General features: G+C 33.8%; 1 protein-coding gene across 8 annotated transcripts in view; it reads right to left on the bottom strand.

The window, feature by feature from the left end:
- Positions 1–21,782, bottom strand: part of LOC126733491 (ankyrin-3-like) — a 165,867-nt gene that overhangs the window by 82,642 nt on the left and 61,443 nt on the right. For all 8 annotated transcript variants that reach the window (XM_050436854.1, XM_050436845.1, XM_050436798.1 and 5 more), the window contains 11 exons: positions 10,325–10,426; positions 9,967–10,263; positions 9,760–9,915; positions 9,542–9,707; positions 9,154–9,484; positions 8,833–9,100; positions 5,737–5,940; positions 5,441–5,684; positions 5,136–5,338; positions 4,789–5,085; positions 2,900–3,086 (listed from right to left, as the gene is read on the bottom strand). In XM_050436854.1, coding sequence (XP_050292811.1) covers positions 2,900–3,086; positions 4,789–5,085; positions 5,136–5,338; positions 5,441–5,684; positions 5,737–5,940; positions 8,833–9,100; positions 9,154–9,484; positions 9,542–9,707; positions 9,760–9,915; positions 9,967–10,263; positions 10,325–10,426 — 2,455 coding nt within the window. The remainder of the gene's footprint in view (positions 1–2,899; positions 3,087–4,788; positions 5,086–5,135; positions 5,339–5,440; positions 5,685–5,736; positions 5,941–8,832; positions 9,101–9,153; positions 9,485–9,541; positions 9,708–9,759; positions 9,916–9,966; positions 10,264–10,324; positions 10,427–21,782) is intronic.

The following is a 21,782-nucleotide window of genomic DNA, read 5'->3' as shown; positions in this document are numbered from 1 at the left end:
GTCTTTATATGGAAAATTAGTCAAAATGTCTATTTAATTAACATTAAACATTTTTTTTCTTACATAATGAAGTAAATGATACAGGGTGTGCGTAAAATAGTCCACCCCGAACACGTCAAATTTAATATTAAAGGGGATATTTATTTTATTTTATCCCCCCACTTTTCAAAGCCCCCATGTCAATTTTTTAAATACCAGGTTGAGCGATACCTTGAAATAAAAGTAATTTTATTCTTTACATAGCCCTATTTTTATTTTTATATTTCATCAATTCGTTCTCAGCAAATATGAATAAACGTGGCTGATATTCTTCAATAGTTTAAATCTTGCAATTTTGTTACCTGTATAAATTTTCTTTTTTTTTTAATTGTCCCAGTATTATCTCTAATCAAGAAAAACAATACATTCTGAAAATTCAAATTATTTTAATATAACAGTAGCACGAAATATTTGTTTAATCTATATAGTCCTGGTGATATAGATACTATTCGTAACAATTGTTTATACGCTCCAAGAAAGAATTGAGTTGGTTGGTCTTTATTATCAACAAAATAAGTCTGCTAGAGCAGCAGCACGTGATTTTAATGATAATCATCCGAATAAAAGGATATATCATCCTTATGTAAAGGATTTGATAAGGAAGCTTCAAGAAACAGGGTCAGTAGAAAACAGAAAAAATAAAGTGCAGCAGCCAGTAAGGAATGAAGTACTAGAAATTGCAGTGTTGGGTCATGTTGAATTAGAACATCTGCTCGAAAAATTGCTAACGCATCTGACCTGTCTAAAATACCGTTCACAAAATTTTAAAATTACACAAATATCATGCCTTTTCCAAATGAAACTAGTACATGAGCTAAATGGAGATGATTTTGATAGTCTTGTACAATTTTGTAAATACTTTAGTGATCGTGAAAGAAATTTGCTGTACAATGTCTATTTCTCGGATGAATACTCCTTTTATATTGGAGCCACTCTAATCTTCTGGAAGATTATATCGTTGGATCTTTTTTTATTAATACAAATCTTAATTCTGGAAATTAATTCCAGATAAATAATATCCCAGAACTGAATTACTTGAACAAGATGATAATTTAACAAAATGGGGCACCACTAAATTATGCTGCTGAAATTCGTCATTTTTTGAAAGACGTATTTCCTGGATGATGGATTGGCCGGAGAGGTACGCAGAATGGCCTGCTAGATGTCCCGATCTTACCCCTTTGGATTTTTTTTATGCAGTCATCTAAGAACAAAAGTCTGCCACAAAGCCTAACTCCCTTGAAGATCTTCGAAATAGAATTGTTAACGAATGTCAGTTAATAACGCCCGAAATGTTCGCTAATGTGCGTAGACGTTTGAAACAACAATTGTTTTGTATGGAGATCAACGGAGATCATTTTCAACATATAATAAAATGAGTGTTTGATGCATTTAATTTTTTTCGTTTAAAATAAGGTATATATTTTTATCCACATTTATTTATATTTCTCGAGAAAGAATTGACGTGTTCGGCAGATTTTGGTTAAACAATTTATTTTTCAAGATTTTCAGGGTGGACTGTTTTGTCTCAGATACCTTGTAGATAAAAAAGAAAACGTGTGACGTGAACTAATGAAGCTCATTACAGATAATAAATGGCATTTCATTGCGATCTACTAAGATTCTTGGATCTAAAATGGGTTTTAAGGTGGAAATTTATGCAGAATTTCGATATATTTTGTTGTGATCCTACCGCATTTAACTTTCCAGTCACCATTTGAATCCTTTACAAATATTTGTTTTTTTTTTAAGTAATAATACTCATTACAGATGAGAAACGTTATTTTGTTATGATCCTTTACAATTCTTTCATCAGAATTAGAATCAGAATGATCCTCCGGAAATAATTATTTTCTTACATGATAAAGTTCACTAAAAAACATCATTTCATTACGATATGACATGATTCTTGGATGGGTTTTTTATGTGTAAAATTAGCGCAAAATCCTTCCTCTATTTTCTATTAGATTTTACAGTATTTCGTTTTACAGTCACCCTCTAAATCCTCTGTAAATATTTGTTTTCTTACCTAATGATGCTTATTACAAGTGAAAAACGTCATTTCATTACGACCTCAGCAATTCTTATTTCAGAAATCGACTTTTATATAGAAAAACGGCGCATATATTGATTTTCTTTAATTCTACCGCATTTAATTTCTCAAAGATTATACACATCTCGTGAGAGTTTTTGATTTTTTAAATAAAAGTACTCATCACATACAAAAAACGTAATTTTCTTGATGAAGATCTTTTATGGAAAAAAATTGTAGAAAATGTCGATTTTCTTGGCCACTAAATTGGAAAAAATGTCAATTGTGTCGCTTCAATTTTTTGGATCGCTATTGAATTTTATTACCGTATTCTATCTTTGTTTAATAAATTGCTAATATACCCATAGAAAAAACATGCAAGAGTGAGCTAAAGCTAGCCATGCAGTGCTACAATGGACTCCCACAGACAGGCTGCTATAAAAACCTAAATTAAATTTCAATGTGAATTTTGTGAAAAAGTAATGTGAATTTTTCCCAAAGTGCAGGAAGAACCACCATTTATATACAAAACGAGCCTCCCAAAGCGTTGCCTTGTATATAGGCCAATAAATATTGTTTACATTGAATAGGTACATAATAATTAATTGATCTTAATTTATCACTTAACTCATACGGAATGTGCAGGTTCGCACCGAGATTCATAATGAGACCACGACGTAATTTATTAATCCAAGCTATGACCGAACGGTTTACTATAAATTATTCTTGGAAAAGTGTGTAGTAATCTTGGCATGAATGACACATCTCGTGAGAGTACTGACCGATGAGTAAACACAAAAGCACAACTAAAATAAAAATCGAACATACCTCCCTCTTCTTCTGAATCGGACATGAACGTTTCTTGCATGGCTTCAGGTGCTTGCACGCGATACTTCTCTTCTATCGTCGTGGTAGTCGTGGTGGTCACTGTGGTCACTGTGGTAATCACTTTGAGGGTTTCGATCACCGAGATGTAGCCCAGTTTTTGGGCGATGTTTAATGGAGTTTGGCCATTCTGGAAGATAAGAGTCGATAATGTATCAGATTTCTTATACTTAAAGTTTAAATCATCAACTCTTTCAAGTGTAAACCGGTTTAACCAGTGTATACATATTTGAAATTGTGCGTCTTTCAACGGTTTAACAGGTCTAGAAATACCTGGAATTTTAAGTCTTTCAAAGCTGAATCGATTTTATCTATCTAAGTAACTATAAATCTTTCACAGATATACAGTTTATGAGATCTATAAGGTCTAAGACTATTTTACTAGCCTAGAATTTTTTTAGTTTCTCAAAGATAAAATGATTTTATTAGTCTAGAAATGTCAAAAAGTTTTAGTAGTTTTCAAAGATAAATCAGCGCGGGAATAACCAAAATTTTGAATGTATCAAGTCTAAGCCGGTTTAATGAGTATAGAACTATTAGAAATTTCAAGTCTTTTAAATCAATATTTCCAATGTTTCAAGAGTAAAATGATTTTATCCTCCAATGCAATGCCAGAAGAAATTTAGGTCTTTTAAAGCTATACCACCCTGGAAACATCCAACATTTTGAGTGCTTTAAGTTTAAACCGGTTTTACTATTTTAAAAATACCTTAAATCGGCCGTCATAATACAAATTTTTTAAAACGGGGATCGTCTAGATTTTAATAATTACAGAAGAATGTTGCCAATTCCTACTTCTTTAAAATCATGAAAAAAACATAGACAAATCGACTTTAAGGAAGGCAAGTCCACGCAAGATGCAATAGACTTCCTAACGAAAGAAATAAGTAAATTTGTTGATGAAAACAAAAAACAGGGTATACAGTTTTGTGGACTTGGAACAGGCATTCGATGCTAAAGGTTTTTGAGAGAATCGGATCTACGGGCACAGTACTTGTGCTATTCAGATCATATTTAAAAGATCGAGAACAGTGCGTCAAATTAAATTAAACAATTGGTAAGTTTCAAACGGAATATGGAGTGCCCTCAGGGCACCGTGCTAGGGACGTTGCTTTCTAATATCTACCTTAATGATCTTTTTGTCAATATTTTCTGTTTTCAAGGGTAAAATGAGTAAAATTAGCCTAGAAAATCCAGAAATTTAGAGTCTTTTAAGGTTAAGCCAGTCTAACCAGTCCAAAAATACTCGAAATTTCAAGTCTGTATTTCGGTTTTTTCAAAGGTAAATGAAATTACTGTATAAATAAATACCCGACTTTCAAGATTTTTAATGTTAAATCAGTTTTACCAGCCTAAAACCATTCCAAATTTGAGGTCTCTCAAATCAATATTTCAAGTCTTAATCTGCATTTTTTTAAGGGAAAAATAATTTTATTAATCTTGAAATGTCAGAAATTTAAAATCTTTCAAAGCTAAACCAATTTTTTCAGTGTTTTATGTTTAAACCAGTCCTATTAGACTTAAATATCCAAAATTTCAAGTCGATATTACCAGAGTAAAAAGGTTTTACTAGCCTAGACATTTTTAGGTTCTTAACTGTGGGATAAACTGGTTTATACCGACATACATGTGAGAAAATAACTTATATATATCCAGTTCAAGCCAAAAAAAGAAGAACACACTATCTGGATCTGTTTTCCAAGATGATATCCCTCTGCTGCTATTTTAACTATCAGTGTCACGTTTAATAAATGTGATTTAAGGTTACAAAAACAAAAAAAAATCAATTAAAATATCATAACCTAACTTTATGTTAGTTACTAGCTACTTACCATTGTAACAGCATTTGGATCAGCGTCATTCTCCAACAAAATATTGACTATATTAGCATGTCCTTGCTGAGCAGCTTGATGTAACGGTGTATAACCCAAAGAAGTAGAACTCTGCACTTTCGCTCCATTTTTCAACAAAAACCGCACCATATTCGTCTGTCCGTAGTGACAAGCGATATGCAGCGGTGTATAGCCGGCCTTAGTAGCCGCGTCTATGCTTGCGCCGTTTTTCACTAGCACTTCCGCTACCGGTACACGATCCTCTTGGGCGCAGAGGTGAAGTGGCGCAAGACCGTTCTAAAAATATTACTTTTATTTTAGGAAATCCATTACTCCGAGTCTTGTACCTTGGCTTCATGGTTAGGATCAGCTTTGTGCTCCAGGAGCAATGACGTCATATCCACGTGCCCTTCTTGCGCACTCAAATGTAGAGGTGTGAAGCCGGCCTTGGATTCCGCGTTCGGCTGCGCACCGTATTCCAGTAAAGTATTCGCGATGTCCATTTGGTTCTTTCGGGCAGCGATGTGAAGCGGCGTGTGGCCGTTTTTAGCTATAAGTATTATAAGTAGAAGATTATTATAATCCTAATAAGCATTCGCAGAAATAGTGCCAAACATTCCCTTAAGATCAATTTCAAACAGTGGTTGCTAACCTGTTGCATGCGGTGAAGCTCCTTTATCCAACAAAAGCAGCGCAACATTCTGATGGTCGTAGTGGGACGCAACATGCAGAGGAGTGACTCCATTTTTGCCCTGCGCGTCTACAGGTGCTTCTTTCTGTAGAAGCAACTTGGCAACCTTCAGGTTGCCATACTTGGAAGCGAGGTGAAGTGGCGTAAAGCCTTTTTTCGTGGTAGCATTAATGGCAGCACCGTTGTCTATTAGGACCCCGGCAACCTGTGAGAAAGTCATTATGATTATTTTTCAAAAAAGTTATAGAGAGTCTTGCCTCATCTTGTCCTTCTTTAGCAGCAATATGGAGAGCACTGTACATGTCTTTGGTGGTGGTGTCTACTTTTGAGCCGTGTTGTAGCAACAGCATTACAATATCTACATTACCAAGTCTTGAAGCTATGTGCAGCGGAGTCTGTTGCTCCCTGGCACGGGCGTCTACTTGAGCACCGTTCCGCAGCAAAATCCTTATGATATCAGTCTACAAACATAAAGATTAACTCTGTCTATCTTAATTTTTCCAGATTTCAATCGAAGTTCAAACTAATTTTGTAATCGTCAAGAATAATACGTTTTCTTTGATTTAAAGCCGCCATAGTCCAGGCTGTAATATACTAAACGAATTGAAATGGCAACATTTTCTATCAAACACTGTCGAATGAACGGATCTGTCAACCCAATTTTGCAAAAGCCAATTTTCTTTTCTTTTCAAAAATTATAATATGATAAATCAACACAAAGGCCTTGAACTAAATAATAAGCATACCAAGACTGCGATTCGTTTTACATCCCTTTTTTATTCAACTTAGGGGAAGGTGCGGTATTTAATGTTTTTAGGATGCATAGTAGTGCGAGTTCATGCGCAGTATAATCGTCGCCTCACTAGACAGTTGCCTATATGTATTTGTGTTCTGTGGTTGCCATTCAATTGTAGGATTGCTATATTTTTGTGGTGCAGAACCTGCAAGACGACCAACGTTATGGCATTTTTTCTAGAATTTTGAAGTGTTTGGTATTTTATGTAAGTTTTAAATGACTTTCGAAAGGTACTGAGCTAAGTAGATATTAATTTGTTTTTTCAACAATGGCCACTGGATAGAGGAGCAGATGATTCAGGCTATAAGGCGCGTCATACTGTAAAGCCACAGTATTCGGGATGCGGTGACCGGGTTTAGTCTTTCAAAAATTATCCTAGGTGAATGAATTGCTTAACTGCGTCTAGGTTTGGAAGTAAAAAACAAAACCAAAAATCGGCAGATTTGTATCATTTTTTTTTCCTGAAATTGTGAAAGTTAGTCAAGCATGTCAACGATTTGGAGAGCAGATTGATGCCATTGACAAAGAAAGAATTTCTTAATCTATCTTTTGATCTAGCAGAAAATTTGAACATTGAACAAAAATTCATCACAGAAAAAAACAGCTGAAAAGGATTTCTACAAGCTAATTTATCATTACAGTTACCAGAGACAGCAAGTACGGCCAGAGCCGTTGGATTTAATAAAAGTTAAGTCGGTTTGTTTTATGATAAGTTGGAGCATCTTCTAAACACCTATAAGTTTTCGCCTTTCTCTATTGTTAACGCTCGGAACTGTTGTATCATGTGTTCAAAAAAAAACAAAAGCTCTTACACAATTGGGCAGAAAACAAGTAGGCAAATTAACATCTCATGAGCGAGTCCAAAATGTGACAGTTATGGTATCAATGAATGTTGCAGGATCATTTATTTCTCGTATTTTAATATTCAAGCGAATGAGAATAAAGATCGTTTGATCTTTGAAGCACTACAAGAAGAAATTGGCGTCGCTCAGCCAAATGGTTTGATTGGCAACAGTATTTTCTTAACATGATTAAAGCATTTTGCAAAGTTTACTAAACCAAAACCAACAAATTCAATTTTATTAATTTTGTAAGGACAAACGTTAGGACAATTATAGGAGCCACAAAGGTCTGCAAATTATTATTTTTGTATGGAAAAATAATATTTATAAGCACTTCACTACATATACAACACGCTTGAAAAAGAAGAAGAAACGCATGTAAGAAGACTGAAACCGTTTAAAAATGCTTATAATAAGACATGTGCTTCTTGAATATGATAACATCCTGGAGCTATTTTATCGAATTGGACAATTCGATTTTTCAGCACTTGTCTTTTAAGCATTTACACGGTGTGCTCGACTTGAGATGCACAAAAAGAGAAGATTTAATAGATTTCTCCAGTCCCCAGCTGTGCTCAAAAAGGATTTGCGAATAGCAAGAGAAAAACGGAAAAGAGTGAAATCCTAACGTCCTCAACTTATAAAGAAGCTCTAGTACTGAAACAAGGTGAACAAAAAGAAAAAACTATCGCTTAGAGGTAAAAAAAGTAATAACAAAAATAAAATTTGGAAAGAACAAAAGCCAGACATACCAAAAAAAATTAGCATCCAAAGAATACTACTTCTCAAGCATCACAGCATTGAAAGGTGAAATGACATATCTTATATGTCGAGAGACATTTAACGAGGACTGGATTCAATGTCATATACGCAAAAACGGGGTAATAAGGAAGGTGGAGACATATTCTACTCAAAACTACATGTGTGTATTTTGCAGAGTATCAAAATAGTATAGGTTTTCAATTTTTTCTGTAGTTTGTATGCATTCATGTATGTATTCGGGGTTACCCTCCAGTTTTTTTGAGCTATAAAAATTACCTTTATTCACTCGTCTTTTATTTATATTTATGCATCTTTTGGGTTTAACTATATAGGTTTTTATACAGCCTAATGCTTTCATTTTAAAATAACATGACTGATTTTAACATATGATGTATATGGGTAACTAAAAATGCATCGGTCATCCTCCACTAATTTTTTTTGTTTTAATTATTAATCCTACATGTTTCGGACATATAACATGTCCATAATCAGGAATACAAATTGAGGGTTTTCGTCAATACATATTAAAGCTATAGTGCCTCCGGCAAGGTCAAAAGGTTAAAACAACTAACAATGAATAAAAAGGGCATATTAAGAAGAATGCATGAGAAAGGGGCTAAAACTGGATCTACACAAACATTAAAATCACATGATTACAACAGTACGATAATTGTTATGTAATAGTATAGTTTTAGTTTTTAGTTACCCATTGACATAATTATTAACTCCACTGCGCAAGTATGGACTACTTCTTCAACATATGATGTATAGTTTCCAAAAAAAGTGCAAAAATGTAGAGGTATCCGAAACTACCCGATCGAGCTACCTCTATGAGAAAGGGAAAAGAATCCATCATATATAGCCTTAAAGATTTCTACTATTTATCTCTCTCACGCGCCCCTGACGTAATCGTCTGGACTGTGCCGCTCAGATCAAAGAAAAAAATTCAATACCTGATTAGCTCTAGCAGCCAAATGTAATGGTGTTTCCCCCCGTATCGTTGGCGTATCAGGATTGGCATCGTGCTGCAACAAGTATATCACGATGTTCATACAACCCATAAAGCTGGCGACGTGTAGGGGCGTCAATCCAGACTCCGTGGTAGCACCAATGCTTGCGCCATGTTTCAACAGTAACTCCACCACCTTTATTCGGTTCTTCTTACAAGCTATATGTAACGGTGTAAAACCATTTAGGGCTCTGGCATTTGCATCCGCTTGTCTAATAAAAACACACGTATGTAATATAATTTCGAAAGTTCACAAGCCTCTTACCTGTCTAATAACAGCTTAGCAACCCTTACGTGTCCACAATGTGCGGCAACATGTAAAGCAGTTAAATAGTCAACGGTTACTTCGTCCACTGGTGCTCTATGATATAATAGAATCCTGGCGGCGTCCACGTGATCCCCTTGAGCGGCCATATGGAGGGGTGCCAAGCCATTTTTTGTTTTCGAACTGATCGGAGCCTCCTTTTCCAGAAGCATCTCCACTACTTGCTCATGTCCGCTGCGGGCCGCACAATGTAAAGGCGTCAGTCCATCTCGAGTTTTGGCATCAATGGTGGCCCCGTTTTCCAGCAGAAGAGCCACCATATTAGTTTTACCTGCAGGGATAGCACTTAGTATCAAAAGTTCAAGGGCATCCGAGGACTTCATCTTACCCCATTTGGCTGCCACGTGAAGCGGTGTAATGTGATGCTTAGCGGCATAATTAACGTCTGCCCCTTTTTGAATTAACAGGTTTGCTATTTGTTGATTACCATAGTGCGAGGCTATGTGTAAAGGTGTGAAACCCGACTTTGATGTCACATCAGGATTATGTTCATTCTGAAAAGATTCAATTTAGTAGTGGTCTATAATGAGTTTGTAAGAAGTTTACCTCTAACAAAAGTTTGGCAGCCTTAACATCGTCCTTCTTGGCTGCTATATGCAACGCAGGTAACCTCACTTTACCTCTGGTGTCATTTTCCAGAAGTACCGTAACGACTTTGTCGTGGCCTTGCTGCATTGCCACTGCCAACGGCGTAAAACCATCCTATATAAAAACTATAGTAACTCAGTCCTTAACTACTTCTGAATTGCTTACCTCCGTCGATAAGCTCTGGTTGGCGCCGTTGGCCAACAAGAACTTGACGACGTTGTCATGGTTTTCTTGGGCGGCCATGTATAAGGGAGTGAAGCCATTTTGGCTTTGGACGTTGACCGAAGCTCCTTGTTGCACCAGGAGCTTAACGACTTCCTCTTGTCCCGCTAGGGAGGCTATGTGTAAGGCGGTGTTGCCTTTTTTTGTAGCGGCATCGACTAAAGCGCCTCGCTTCAATAGTTCCTTGACTATGTCTACGTGGCCATCTTTCGATGCTAAATGAAGAGCATTTAAGCCGTTCTGAAATAGATTCGATGATTGTGAGTGAGTAAAAACGAGTTAAAATCGGAGCATTACTTACTGAATTGCTAGTGTTTATGTCGATATTAGTTTTCAAATGTTCTAATACTTTGTCTAGCTGGCCATTGCGCGCTGCGCGCAGAAATGACGTATTTCCGTCGGACTGAAAAAAAAACTTTTGAGAAAAAAAGACCCTAAATAAATTTGATGGCGTTACATCATTTGTTTCGTGACTACCCTTCTGTGGCCACGTGCGCGAATTAAAGGGTGCTGACCTAATCGGTCTAAAATTAGTAAAGCCGAAATAAGGGCTTGGCTACTGATGTTAATTGCTTATTAGTCATTTGTTTGCAGTCATACACACGCTATTTTGCCCCTTTTTCGAAAACCATACTATACAGTCACCCTATATAACTTCCTCTCCTGATTCTTACTATAAAAGGGGTATGAAATGACGCCACCCCAAAAAAGTCTCACGTATTCATTAAAACGTGGGGCTCCAAAAAACAAAAAAAAAACAACAAAAATGTCTCCACTTTGCTTTCATATCAGTGAAAATCTACCCCATCGACTATGGCTGCGGGAGGTTCTTCAATGCCGTTCCACCCCGAGAACTTTATATTTTATTCACCCCCTTATATGCACTTGTCTTTTGTGTACAGGGTGTATATAGAGACCCAGGGTCGGTTTGAAGTAATAGGCAGTTTTGAAGTAATAGGCAGCAATGAAGTTATAAGGCGTGAAGACTTGCTTGAAAGACCTTTCAGTGTTCCAAGTATACGACAGTTAGAATTTTCTTATTACATAAAAAGTATGATAATCATAGGACTGTTTTTAATAAGTTTGATGAAGGCTTCAAGTCAGTCCTGGCAAAAGTTTTAGAAATATTGCCTTTTAGACTATCTTTATCAATTAAAAAGGAGAATTTTTAATGGAATATTTCCTACTGATGTTGTTTAAGGTTTAAACCAGTAGAAGCCAAAAATTTGAAAATATCGGCTGTTTTAAGCAGTGATGTCAACTTTGAACTTTAAAGTGACCGCTCACTTTGAAATTTGATATCCTAAAAAGTAAATCATCAATTTCCATGAAAAAAAGGATAATATTTAATGAAGTATTGACTACATATATTATTTAAGATTTATGATGCCAGTCTAAGCAAAAAATTTGGAAATATCGACCATTTAATGCACTTGTGTCTGAGGATAACGATCCAACTCTAAAGTGACCATTTAAGTTAAAGTTTAAAATCTTAAAAAGTAAGTGGTCTATCTTCATGAAATAAAAAATAAAGTATTGCCTTCAGATATTGTTTAAGGTTTACACTAGTCCAAGCAAAATTATTGGAAATTCATTGGTCAATTTAAATATACAGTGATATTCGAGGACAACCATTGAACTTTAAGGTCACCACTCACATTGAAGCATAATATGTTGAAAAGTAACTGAGCTATCAGCATGAAATAAAAAGGGGAATTGACAACAGAAATTATTTAAGGTTTAAACCATTGTAAGCAAAAATTTTGGAAATATTTACTAATTTTAGCAAAATTGATAATTAATTGAACTTTAAGGTGACCCCTCTAGGCCAAATTTCTAGAATAAAATGAGGTATACTTAGTAAAGCGTTTTCTATACATACATACTTAAAGTTTAAACCAGCAAAAGCAAAAATATTGGCACTTTTAAAAAGTGATGTTCAAGAAGAACGTTTGAACTTTAAGGTGACCGCTTATTTGATAGCTCAAAATCTGAAAAAGTAGCTGGACTATATTTCTAAAATAAACAGAAGAATATTCACTAAAACATTGGTTAAAGAATATGCTCTTTAAAGTTAAAAATAGTTTTAGTAAGAATTTTGGAAATATTGCCACTCACTTTCAAATTTTATATCTTAAAAAGTCACCAGGCTATATTTTTGAAATAAAAAGAGGAATATTTAGTGAAGTATTCCCACAAGAATTATTTAAAGTTTAAATAAGTCCAATCAAAAATTTTGGAAATATCGTCCATTTTAAGAAGTCATGTCCAAAAATAACGTTTGAACGTTACGTGACTGCGTACTTTTTAGTTCAAATTTTAAAAAAGTAACTGAGCTTTTTTTCTAAATTGAAAAGAGAATATTCAGGGTATTGGCTATTATCGGGTAGATATATTCTTTAGAGTTTAAACCAGTCTAAGTAAGAATTTTGGAAATATCGGTCTATTTAAACAGTTATGTTCCAGGACAACATTTGAGCTTTAAGGTGACTCGTCACTCACAAGTTTGATATCTTAAAAAGTAAGTGAGCTAGCTGCATCAAATAAAAATACGAATTTTCAGTGAAATATTGGCTATTAAATATGCACTTGAACGTTTAAACTAGTCTTAGTAAAAATTTTAGAAAAATATTTACTAATTTAGCAGTGGTGTCCAAGGATAACGTTTAAACTTTAAGGTGACCACTCACTTTAAAAATTGATATCTTAGGAAGTCACTAGGCTATATTTTTGAAATAAAAAAGAAGAATATTTAGTGAAGTATTTCTACAAAAATTATTTAAAGTTTAAATCAGTCCAATCAAGTTTTGGAAATATCATCCATTTTAAAGCAGTGATGTCCGACGTTTAACGTTAAAATTTTAAGGTGACCGCTCACTTTATAGTACAAAATCTCCGGCACAAAGGTTCCGCTAACGTAGTAGTAAAGTAACTGGGCTTTGTTTCTAAATTAAAAAGCAGAATATTTAGGGTATTGGCTATTATCGCGTAGATATATTCTTTAGGGTTTGAAGCAGCCTAAGTATCAATTTTGGAAATATCGGTCTATTTAAACAGTGATGTTCGTTTGAGCTTTAAGGTGACTCCTCACTTTAAAGTTTGATATCTTAAAAAGTAAGTGAGCTATCTGCATCAAATAAAAATAGAAATGTTTAGTAGAGTATTGCTATCATTGCCTAATAGGTAATAAAAATAATAAACTTTAAACATCGCCTACTAGGTATTGTTTTAAGTTTAAACCAGTCCAAGCAGAAAATGTTGAGAATATCGGTCATTTTAAGCAGTCATGTCCGAGAATAACGTTCGAAGGTGACCACGAACTTTATAGTTGAAAATCTTAAAAAATAACTGCGCTATAGTATTGTCTATAGAGCTATTATTGGGCTTTAAGATTTAAACTAGTCTAAGTAACAATTTTTGGAAATATCGGCCAATTTAATCATATTTAAGACATCATTGCTTTAAGGTAGTCACTCACTTTATAGTTCAAACCCTTAAAAAGTCACTGAGCTATCTTTATGAAATAAAAAGGAGAAAAGTCCATCGGTAATTAATTAAGCAGCGGTGTCCGAGAACAAAGTTTGAACTTGAGTAATCACCTTTTTCGCATGTGACCACTCACTTTGAACTTTAATAGCTTGGAAAGTAACTGTGCAACTTTTCTGAAACAAAATAGTGGATATTGTGGAGCATTGCCTACATATCTTATATCTTATTTAAACCAGGATAAAGTTTTGGGAATATTAGCCAGTTTAAGTAATCGCCTTTAATACTTCATCTTCACCATTTACTTTAAACGTAACAAAACTAGAAAAGTAATTAGGCTATTTCCAATGCAAAAAAAATTAAATAATCAGAAAAATATTCTATACACATTTACCTAAATATAGAAACCAGTCAATTAAAAATTTCAAAAATATCAACCTCAAGGTAGGACAATATTATAACAAGACTTACCATTCGAAAAATTTTAAAACATCCACTCATATTCCCACACACAACCGCATTGTTCTACTGCCAGTCAGCAGCAAAGGGCTCTTTTAAAAAAAGTCTCCATATAAACCTTTAACCCTTTATGCCCTTAAACATTAAATCACAAAAGGTGTATATTTGGTCACAAGAATAGGCTGTATAAAATCACAGACTGTACACTAATATTGTTTATAAAAAGAAAATAATGTTAAACGGTTCGGTGCATTCAACACAGTGCGTTTCCACCCCCGGAATTCAGTTTTAGGGGATAAGAAGATTGAAAGCGACGCTCCGCCGACGCCTTGTGACGTCACCGCCGGTCAATATCGACGTCGCGACGGCGCGTCTGCCGCGTAGTATCTCTCTCTATTTTATTTTTCGTAATTGATCGGATCTTTTTCCCTCTCTTTTTCTCCCCTTGTGCCCTCTTGATTGTATTTTCGAAGGCGGTGCAAGAGCTGATGGTATTCGGGGGTTGAGGGGTTTTTTCGATGATTTTGGCGAATGTGACCTATTTTTGGACATTATCAGTTAAGGATGAAATTTTAATTAATAGAGAGTTAGTGAGTATAGAGAATTATGAAAAATGGGAAAGCTTCCTCATTTTTCTTGATTTATCCTGGAATATTCCCTATAATTTTTTTTACGATTTAAATTAGTTTAATCAACAATTTTCGAAGTACGACGTTTTTTAAGGACAACGTATGATGTTCAAGTGGATCACTCACATTAAAGCTTAAAATCTGAGAAATTAACTGGAATATTCTCGTCATTTAAAAACAATGATATGTACAAGACTATTCTTTACAAATATTGTCTAAGAGTTAAGACCGTCCAAGTCAACATTTTTCAAAAATATTAAGGTTTTTATATAATCCGGTCAAAGGAGAATGCTTGTTCTTCAAGTGACAACTCACTTTAAATTCCAATATCTAGAAGATTAACTGGAATATTCTCGTTAAATAAAAAGTATAATACTAACAAGAATATTCTATGCAAATATCAATGTCCAAGATAGTCCAAGTAAAAATGTTGAAATAACGAGGTTGTTATTTAGTAGGGCTAAGAAAAATGTTTGTACTTAAAAGTGATGACACACTTTAAAATCCAATACCTATAAAACTAACTGGAATATTCTCCAGAAACAAAGAATATGATATTCATATTCAAGAATATTCTTTATCAATATTGTCTAAGACTTAAGATAGTTTAAGTAATTTTTCTTGAAATATCGAAGTTTTTAAGTAGTGAGATCCAAGGAGTTCGTAGTGTTGACTCACTTTAAAATTCAATGTCCAAAAAACTTACTGGAGTATTCACGTCAAATAAAAAGTATGATATTTACACGAATATTCTTTCCAAATATTTTTTAAGGCTCAAGACAGTCCAGGTGAAGATTTTTCGAATATCGCGGTTTTTATGTATTGAGATCCAAGGAGTATATTAATTATTCTTCAAAGACACCATTCACTATAAAATCCAAAATCTAAAAAACTAACTGGAATATTCTAATCATATAAAAAGTATGATATTCACAAGAATATTTTTCATAAATATTGCTCAGGATAATCGATGTAAAATTTTTTGATATATCGAACTTCTTATAAAGTAGAATCCAAGGAGAATGTTGTTTTTCAAAAATATTGACTCACTTTAAGATCCATAATCTTGAAAACTAACCAGAATATTCTCGTCATATAGAAAGTATAGTGTTAACAAGAATATTCTTCATAAATATTGTTTAAGGTTCATGACAATCGATGTAAAGTTTTTCAATATATCGATCTTTTTATGGAGTAGCAACCAAGGAGAATGTTGTTTTTCAAAATATTGATTCACTTTAAGATCCATAATCTTAAAAACTAAGCGGCATATTCTCGTCATATAAAAATTATAATGTTTACAAGAATAATCTTCACAAATATTATTTAATGCTTGGTACAATCCATATAAAATTTGTCGAAATATCGAAGTTTTTATTTAGTGGATTTAAGGAAAAATGCTTGTTCTTCAAAGTGTGTCAGTTTAAAATACAATAGAAATTTTATTATACAAAATACATTTAGAAATCTGAATAGAATATTTTCGTCAAATAAAATATGTATATAACATTTACAAGAATATTCTTGACTAAGGTGTTCTTGATTAAGTATTGTCTAAGGCGCAACACGGTTTAGGTAAAAAAATTTGAAATATCGAAGGTTTTATCTAGTGGAATCCAAGGAGAATGTTTCTTGTGTTGAGTGTTTGATGTTTATAATTCAAAATTTAAAAGACTAACTGGCATATTATCATGAAATAAAAAATACGATATTAATAAGATTATTCTTTACAAGGCTCAAGACAGTCCAAGTAAAAATGTTTCAAGAAAGGTTTTTCGAAATATCAAAGTTTTTATGTAACATCCTTCAAAATGTTGACTCACTTCCAAATCCAATATCTATAAAACTAACTGGAATATTCTGGTCAACTAAAAAGCGTGATATTTATGTGTGATTCTGTGTAACCTCGTAATCGGCTGTCCCGACCGATTTTTTCACAAAAGGTAATTTAATTATTTTAAGAAAATCACTCCTAATGAAACTTTAACTATGAACCATTGGTTTTTAAAACCATAATTATTTTAATTTTTTTTCTAGACGTGATAAAAGCTCTCAAAATACAGTCCTCTGGCCGTCCCCAGCACTATATTCCCGCCTAAAAGTTATAATTACGAAGGAGTTATTGAAACTAAATACATTTGGCAGTTAATATCACAAAGAAAAATAATTAAGTTATATTATTTTCGTAAAACAAGGTCTAATTACGAATTTTATCATATTTAATAATCACCTGGAAGTTTGTCCCCAGAATTTTCACACAGTCCCCTGCCAAAAATTTAAATGCATGATAAAAAAAACTGTAATATTTACGAACGCTTTCTTAGTGAAACGAAACGCAAACTGTGAAGTTAGCAACATTGCCGAATGCGGCGACGAGATGCCATTTTGTTTAGTGTTAGAGTGTCATTTATAAGGTGAACACGCGTTTGGTCCGCTACCACACACAGTCCTCTGGTAAGTAATAATATTTATGTTAATTACTTTTGAAATATTGTGAAATCTAACCTAAAAACACAGTCCCCTGGCAACAGTCCTCTGCCTGAGAATCCAGCAGGGAACTGTTTTACACAACAGGGGACTGTTTATTTTGCGTATTGGTTATTGTTTTTATGTATTTTTGTGTAAATTTATCCGCTAGTTTATTTTATAGTGTAAGAATCATCAAAGTATAATTATTTCGCATTATTATCTTCCTTTATAAACTTTATATTATTTTACACAGGGCGATCGATCACACATGATATGGCTCCTAAGAAAAAGTTATCCCTAGAGGAATTACTACTGAAAAAGAGAGAAGCAGAGCGTCTACGATACCAAAGAGGAAAAAATGACCCTCAAAAAAGAGAAGAAATGAGAGAAAAGGAGAAGTATCAAAAGAAGAAAGAAAAAGGTTTGCGAAAGTTAGTAAAGGACATGACCTCTCGTGAGCACAGATCTGCCCTAAAGAAGTGCAAACAACATTGTACCGTATACCGAGCCAAAAGACTAAGACTGAAAAACGTCACTAATACTTTTGTACGAGAAAATACGCCGTTATCAGAAGCAGAAGCAGATACTCCGCCTACAAGACCCGCCACTCTAGTTCCGGTCCAAATATCTCCAGCTCTAAGCGCAGCAGTTTCCAGTGCTAGTCTACAGCAATGAAAAAAAGAAGCCACAAAGCCACGAAAGAAGTTTGACAAGGAAAGAAATAAAACGATCGCACGTTTAGAGAAGAAACTTGAGAAGTACAAAAAAAGATTAGCTAGATTAAAAAATAAAAACAAAAAAAACATTGAAGATACACCCCAAATAAAGATATTAAAAATGTTAGAGGAGCCTGAACAAAGAAAAGAAGTAGCCAAGAAAGCGTTGTTTGGCGACGTCATTAGTATGCAGTTGAAAGAAAATTATTCCACTTTGAAACGTACCAAAGAGAAACAAATCTTTAAAAAAGTTGTTACTGGCAGTATTATTAAAAAGTACAGGTACTTGACACCTAAAGAAATAGACTTTTTGTCTTTTTTTTTTGTCTTATTTGTCTTAATTGTCTAGACTCGGAAAAAAATTTAATCTCAATGGTTTAGATGTACCTGTAGCTAAACGATGTAAAATACCTGACAGTTATAAAAGAGAAGTTCAGAATTTTTTTGAAGATGACAGTAATAGCCGTATGGGAGCCGGCAAAAAAGAATTTATAACTAGAAAATCTGTGAAGAAACAGAAGAGATATCTTTTTGACACACTTTTTAATCTTTACAAAAAATTATTGACTAGGAACTTAAAAATTGGCTACCAAACATTTTGCCGACTCCGTCCATTTTGGGTTGTGAAACCAAACGCTCAAAACCGCGATACATGTTTTGCATAGTTCACAGCAACATAGACATAAAGCTCAGCGCACTTCATACTGCTAACATATTGACGTACAACAATCACCAGAAGTTGCTGGAAGATCTATGTTGCGACCGGTATAATGTGAATTGTTTAGCTAGATCATGTCATACTTGCCTTGATAAAAACTCGAAATATAAAGAATTTGATAACAAAAATGTCATAAAATATAAAATGTGGATTTTCGAAAGGCAACAAATCCAAGATTTTAAGACTAAAAAGCTCCGACTGGTGACTAAATGTTTGAAAAAAACATTTGAAGTACACCCAAGACACCTCATAATAAGTTTGCAGGAAGATTTACACACATTTTTGGATCACCAGCGAAATATTGTTCACCAATATAAAGCCATGAGTGATTTGAAGTCAAACCTACAAGATGTTGAAGTCCTGATCCACGTAGATTTCAGCGAGAATTATTGCACTAAGTACGCAGAAAGAATATAATACAGGCCTTTCATTTCGGTGGATCTCGAGCACAACTGAGTCTGCATACCGTAGTAGCTTATCTACGAAATTCCATCCTATCACATTTACGACCAGTTTTCAAGACTCTTCCAAGTGGCATCAAACGAGTGCATTTCTTGAGCGATGGCCCTGTAACGCAGTATCGTAATAAAACTATGTTTTTTTTAATGGCTACCAAACTCTCTGAAGAAATTACCGATATTGAAAATTTTACATGGAACTACATCAAAAGGGGCCATGGAAAAGGTGCACCGGATGGTATCGGAGCAACGTGCAAAAGAACACTGATTTTTTTTGTTAATTCAGGAGGCGACATCAATAATATTGATCAGTTTGTTAAAGTAATCCGAGAGCGATGTCTTGCATCACATGTGCCATAATCGACGGTAAAGACCTCCAGGCAATGGTCGATAAAGTTGAAGAGGAAGCGGTCGATCAGAAGGGTTTTAAAGGCACATTAAATGTACATCAGGTCACAGGTATTTATTCCAGCTCCATCCTCGGCCTTCCCACTAAATGTAAAACACTTACAATGAAAAGTCTCAGCTGCTTTTGCAACAGCGGATCTTGTGAGCATTATAAGATAGGCAGTATCAAATTTGCTCAAAACCCTAGGTGGACAGTAGAAGAAGTATTTACAGAGTCCGAACCGGAAGGTCTTGAATCTGCTAAGTCTGAATTGACCTACGCCAAACAAGTCTCCTCGAAATTTGGATGATGATATAGTAAGAACGAGTGGCATTCAGAATTCATTTTACAATACTGGAGATTACGTTCTTGTGAAATATCCAGCTAAAAAAGTAGAATATCGTTATGCTGCCGTAATTAATGAGATTGATGATGATGAAAATAACTTACGTGTAACTTTCCTCAAGATTTGTGACCAAAAAGTACAGATCTTTAGATTAGATGATAATGATATTGAAGACGTGTCGTTTGATCAAGTTGTCCAAAAGTTGGATAACCCTAACCTGATTTTAAAGGGAAAGAGAATATTTTATCAGTTTCCTACTCAATTAGACGTTTTCGAGTGCTAACTTCTTCAAATGTTAAATTCATTATTATCTTTATGTGCATTATTTGATTTAGAAAAATCCTTAGAATTTGATTGGAGATCTCAGTAAAAATATTATGCCTATATTTGAGATATAAAAGACTGTTCTAATAATTATATTAGTATTAATAAGTATTCCAACACACTGCTTAAAGCATTTAATGATTAATATTATAATAATAAGACTTTATGTTGATCTCGGTGAGTGCAAAATGTTTCTAGTACTTAAGGTTAATTTCTGCTATAAATATTTAAAAAAGTTATGTTCTCTGTTCTTTTTTTATAAAGTAAATTTGTTGATTATTAATGCGAAAATATCTCGTAAAAATCGATAAATGTTTGATGAATGTAAAATTACTTTTTTTTTAGTAAAACAGTCCTCTGTCTCACTAAACAGCCCTCTGTCACAGTTAAAACAGTCCCCTAATGCCTCAAACAGTCCCCTGTCATAATATTTTGGACAATCGCTAATAACTCGGAAAATTTGTATAAATTCAGTGGGCCTCCTTATGGAACTAAAATAATAGTTAATTTTCTTCGAAATAGTTAATAGTTTTTTGGCGAATGTTAAAAATGATTACCAGGACAGCATTTGTATGGGTCCTGTAGGAGCTTACAGAGAAATGCCCTTATAAGAATATGCTTGCTTGTTTAAGGCTCAAGACTATTCATGTAACATTGTTCGATATATCAAACTTTTTATTTAGTGGGATTCAAATTGATCACTCAACTTAAAATCCAATGTCTAAAAAATTAACTGTAATATTCCCGTCAAATACTAAATATGATGTTAATAAAAAAAATTCTTTACAAATATTGTTCAAGGCTCAAGATAACCTAAGTAACATTTTTGAATAATATCAAGGTTTTCATCGAGTCGAATTCAAGGAGAACGTTTGTTCTTCAAAGTGACAACTCACTTTTAAATCCAAAATCTGAAAAACGAACTGGAATATTTTTGTCAAATAAAAGATATAATATTCACAAGAATATTTTTTATAAATGTTGTCTAAAATTTAAAACAGTTTTAATTAAGGAGAATATTTGTTCCACAAGCGACGACTCACTTTAAAATCCAATATCTGGAAAAGTAGCTGGAATATTTTCATCAAACAAAAAGCCTTATAGTCACGAGAATATAATATATTCTTTCTAAATTTTGTTTGAGACTCAAACCAGGGCAAGAAATATTTTTGGAAATATTAGTTTTTTCAAGACGGATTTTTTTGCCAAAAAACATTACTTCCCATAGAAGTTTATAAAGGGTGATTAATGGGTGATGGTACCTTAGACGTTTTCGGAAAACGACACATGGGTTTTTTTTGAAAATTTGGCATCATGGATGTTAGCTGATGATCTAACGATTAAAAATATTTTTAGCGGTACAGCGTTGCCGCTTATACCAAAAAATAGTAGCAACTTTGTTATTTTAAATGGAATATCCTGTATATTATTTTATTTTCCGATCCGCTGTCACTTTATGATTGTTTTTGTATAAGTTGTTCTTATACCTGTCTTTAGTGGTTTTCGAAAAATTAATTATTTCCTTTATTTTTTGACTAAAACGTAGCTCCAAATAAATGTTTATTACTGCGGCACTGAAACGCGCAGAAAATTCAAATTATAAACGTAATTTACGCAGGTATTGTACATTAGTTTTCACTATAAACATTTTTTCTACGTTATACAGGGTTACTCAAAATTAATGATTTTACCGCTAGATACAATAATTGTGAAAAATTTATTTTTTTAAAATGATTATAACATATTCTAAAAGGAAATTGAAATCC

Source organism: Anthonomus grandis, chromosome 1 (assembly GCF_022605725.1).
Source record: "Anthonomus grandis grandis chromosome 1, icAntGran1.3, whole genome shotgun sequence".
Lineage (NCBI taxonomy): Eukaryota > Metazoa > Arthropoda > Insecta > Coleoptera > Curculionidae > Anthonomus > Anthonomus grandis.
This window is presented reverse-complemented; position numbering and strand designations above follow the sequence as displayed.